Source organism: Apaloderma vittatum, unplaced genomic scaffold (genome assembly GCF_000703405.1).
Source record: "Apaloderma vittatum isolate BGI_N311 unplaced genomic scaffold, ASM70340v1 scaffold24866, whole genome shotgun sequence".
NCBI classification, from domain to species: domain Eukaryota; kingdom Metazoa; phylum Chordata; class Aves; order Trogoniformes; family Trogonidae; genus Apaloderma; species Apaloderma vittatum.
The window spans coordinates 21,808-25,880 of NW_009723684.1; the positions used below are offsets into that span (position 1 = coordinate 21,808).

A 4,073-nucleotide genomic window follows, 5' to 3' on the forward strand; every position below is an offset into this window, starting at 1 on the left:
AAAGATGGAATGAAGAAGAGAAAGAAAAACCTTGGCACAGCAGGGGGCTGGCACCCAGGAACCAAGTGCTTTGGTAAATGACGCCTCCTCTTTTCCTCTGAACACCTGTGGTTATGAACACTCTGGGTCAAGGGACATTTTTAGGTAAGAGCTACCCTCACCCATTCTGTAATGGGTGCCCGAAACACCTAAAGGACTAAAACCAAACAAGCCATAGAACAGTTTTGGCTGGAAGAGTCCTTAAGATCATCAAGTCCAACCTTTTCCCAGCCCTACCAACACCACTAAACCACGTCCCTCAACACAACGTCTACCACAGAACGACAGAACATCCCATTTTCCTCTCTTCCAAGCCTCTGAAACCCAGGCATTAGCAATGGGGTCCCAGGCAGCATGCGATCGTACGCTGTATCACCAATTCCACCGGTGACCGCGGCTCTCAGCTGTTGCCTTTTTGAGCCCTGAGCACACACCGCTGGAGGACGGGAGGCACGGAGCAGGAGCGGTCGCCCTGCCAGTCGGCTGAACCGAAGCGCTCGCAGGTGCAACGTAAGCGCGAGTGCATTTTCAGAGGAACGCTTTACAGGGATCGACAATTTAAACGCCACACTGAACAAAGCAGGAGCAGATCCTCATCAGCGTAACTGTCTTCACTCTACAAATTTACCTGGAATTACGCCGATGTACCAATCAGTTGAAAATGTGACCCAAAGCATCAAAGCAGAGATATTAGGTAAATGTTGATTTATCTCTGCTTTGAGTCTAGAGTTTATTCAGAGGGATTTTACTGCTTTGTTGCGAATTGCATAGCAGCGATTTGATTGCTGTTTCTTTAATTTACAAATCTCGCTTTCTCTTTACATAACTTAAAAAAATAAAACCCACGTCTCCCTTGAAAGCGTACCTTGCTCCAGCACGGTTATCCCTTGTGTGCTCTACTGCCAGGATTTTATAAAAGGGCTTTAACTTTTCATTCACCAGGAGCATAACTCAAGTTTTAATAACACACCTTATGCATGACAAAAATTTGCTTCTGGCGATCATGGTTTCGACCACAAAACCACAACTGGGAGTAACTCCTGGTTAACTCTTTCAAGCCCACGCAATGCAGAGTTAGACGTAAGTTCGATTTAGAAGACTATGGAAATTACCAGTTAGAATATTTTATAATAGGCAAAACATCTCATTCTCTCATGTCACGCTGGTCTCTTCCCAGTCCCTTCTGCGAAATGCAAGCGGCAAAGGGATACGTGAGATTGTTCTCCCTGTCATTCCGGGCGAGAGCATCAGGCCGTGGGGCTACCATAGCTCCCTTAAAAGCACCTACCCCTGGGCACAGACCCATCCTCCCTGTGCTCAGCTGAAGAACAACGCCAGCGACACACAGGCTGCCCTGGGCAGATCCGTCAGCGCTGCTGCCCAGAGCCCTTTCCTACACAGCTACGCCCTGCACGGCTTTGGCCTGGGTGATTAACCAGAGGTTAGCAGCTACTGCAACAGCCCCACAGCTCCCAGGCTGCGCTTTAGCAGCTCTTCACCAGGTTCCTCCTCCCTGGTGACACCTTTCCCCCCTCACAGTAAAGCCAAAAAGCCTTCGGTACCACCAAAGAGATGTCCTCAGGTTCATGCTGCAGGAAAACGTTGACCGGAGCCTTTGACCCCCAGGCAGAGCCCCACACCCAGACCTGTCCCAAAGAGCTGGCAGCGACCTCCTCGAGCTTTTATCTCAGCTTTGGAGTTGAGATCAGAATCTCAAAAGGGACACGGGTCCCATCCACTCCCCCTTTCTCATGCGCAAGGCCCAGGGGTTAACAGCCCGTTAGGAAGAGAAGAGCCAAGCAGGCATGTAATTCATCAGGTAACATAACGCCCCGGCCCCTAATTAGCCATACATCAATCTCGTTCTGCAGCGCTGCACGCACACACGCTCGGAGGATTGCGAGAGGAAACCACGTGGCCTGACTCTAAGTTTAAAAAGCCACCAGCCCTAAATCACCCAAAGAGTTCAGACAGGGGAAACTGAAGTCACCGATTCTTAATCGATCCGAGCTTATAGATCTGCGTATTTACATAAATTAATAATTAATGCTGCACCTTTTCGGGGTTCTTAACAATTAAGGGATTAGCTGTCACAACGCCCCTGTCAGGCTTGTAAACACACACGGGTGCGCGGGTTTGTTTCAAAATACAACTTCTGAAGCGTATCGGTCGGCAGATGTATACACGGGCACGTATTTCTCGAGGTATTTCACTATATAAAAGTATCTCCTAGAGGGCTATCTATATGCTGTGTGAGGTTTTTTTAAGGCTGGATTGACAGGGGCATTCACAACCATTGTCAATATTCCTCCAGCCTTTACTACACGGTGGCACAGCACTGTGACATCTGTCGGCGTTTATTCCCCAGGTACAAGGCACGGCATGCCCTGGAAATCCAGACCGTCAGCACCCAAAGGCCAAAATATTTCAGAGATCTCAAAATCAGAAGCAAGAGGTATAGAGGGTCAACAAAATGTTAAGTGTTTTTTTCTTGTTTAAAGATAAAATATAATAAAAAAGAATATAATCAATCATAATGACTTCATAGAATCACATGCAAATTAATTAACTAAAAAAAATCCAAAGCCAAGCAAACAGAAAATCACACAATCCTTGCCCCCAAAAAACTAGAAACTTGTCCAAAATTGGTAAATACTTTGAAAGGTATTTTCTAAGAAAATAAAAAAGAACAACAAACCAAAGCACAGAATCACTGTAGCCTGTGTTACATTTTGTTGGAGAGAGAACAAAATTGTCTCCAGACAGAAACTCCATTTGTCCCAATTTAGTCTTAGGGGGGGATAAAAAAAGAGGATCCTGATTTTAAACAGCTCTTAAGAAGAGCAGCAACAGGTTAGCGAGGGATAAAAATTCTGAAAATCGCTCCCATCCCGTTGTTTTACTTCGACTTGCAAACAGCTGGCGAGGCTGATTAACCCACAGAGTCTAATTCATTCAGACCCAAAGCCCTTAAAAAAGCCTCCCAAGAAACTCTCGGCTTTTACAGCAAGGGGCAGGTAAGCAGGAAAAAAAAAATCCTCTACTTACTCAAGTTCATTAGACATATTTCCCCACGTTTCCGAATCGTTGCAGCCAGTCAATCCTGACGACGTCTCCCTTCTAGTACCTGCTCGAGACAGACATTGCCTGTGAAGTGTTTGATTTATGTTGAGGTTTTGCGTCCAGGTATTTTGCTGACAGGTGGGTTGGCAGGCGCGGGGATTGGCTGCCGGCACAGGTGCCCTGGGACAGGTACACCCAGGCAGGTGCAGCCCCGTAACCCTCTGCCTGCCGGTCCCCGGAGGATGGAGGAGAAGGAGGAGGGTGGGGAAGGAGGGAAAAGCCCCCGAGGGGGAAAAAGATAAGGGTAAAGGAGTGGAATCAGTTATTCATCTCGGTGATAATTAGTTTCAGTTTGGTGGATGCGCTCCATGTGCTGCGGTGCCAAATAGCTGTCATTTGTATGAAGCTGGGGGTTGATTTGTCCTTTGCTGTTTCTTTATATATAAATATGCAGACAAAAATACAGACAGATCTATATAAAGGATAAACCTCTTAGTTTCCTCTTACTCCTAAGCTGTATCTGTACTGACAGGCTAACCCTTTCGTTCCTTTTCTCACCTTCTTTTAGCTGCTCACTCCAGAAAGTCTCCAGAGCTTTTGGTTTTTTAATTCTCTTACAAAAAAAACCTTGAAAGCCTCTAACTTTAAATGCCAAGGCACGCAGCAAATATACTTGCTTGGGGAAGGATCGTTAAGGATCTGCAAGGAAAACAGGTCTGTGGAATAACCTTGTCCTGCACCGTTCCTACGGGCTGTCCTGCCTTTGGCAGCGAGATTCGGGCACGCACGGGAGGGCAGCGGGGAGCCCGGGCACACGCCGGCCAGGAGCCGGCAGCAGGGATACCACCAGGCAAGAGCTCTGTAGCAACTCCCCTGTAAACGGGGGAAAAGATTGATGCAATCGAACAAAACTCATCATGGATTCAAGCGCTGCTGTTTGGATGGTTTCTGTCATCCGTGTTGCAACGAGG

General features: G+C 47.2%; 1 protein-coding gene across 1 annotated transcript in view; it reads right to left on the minus strand.

The window, feature by feature from the left end:
- Positions 1-3,104, minus strand: part of GRHL3 (grainyhead-like 3 (Drosophila)) — a 22,442-nt gene extending 19,338 nt beyond the window's left edge. The window contains exon 1 of the mRNA XM_009872224.1: positions 3,088-3,104. Coding sequence (XP_009870526.1) covers positions 3,088-3,104 — 17 coding nt within the window. The remainder of the gene's footprint in view (positions 1-3,087) is intronic.
- Positions 3,105-4,073: the final 969 nt, after the last annotated feature.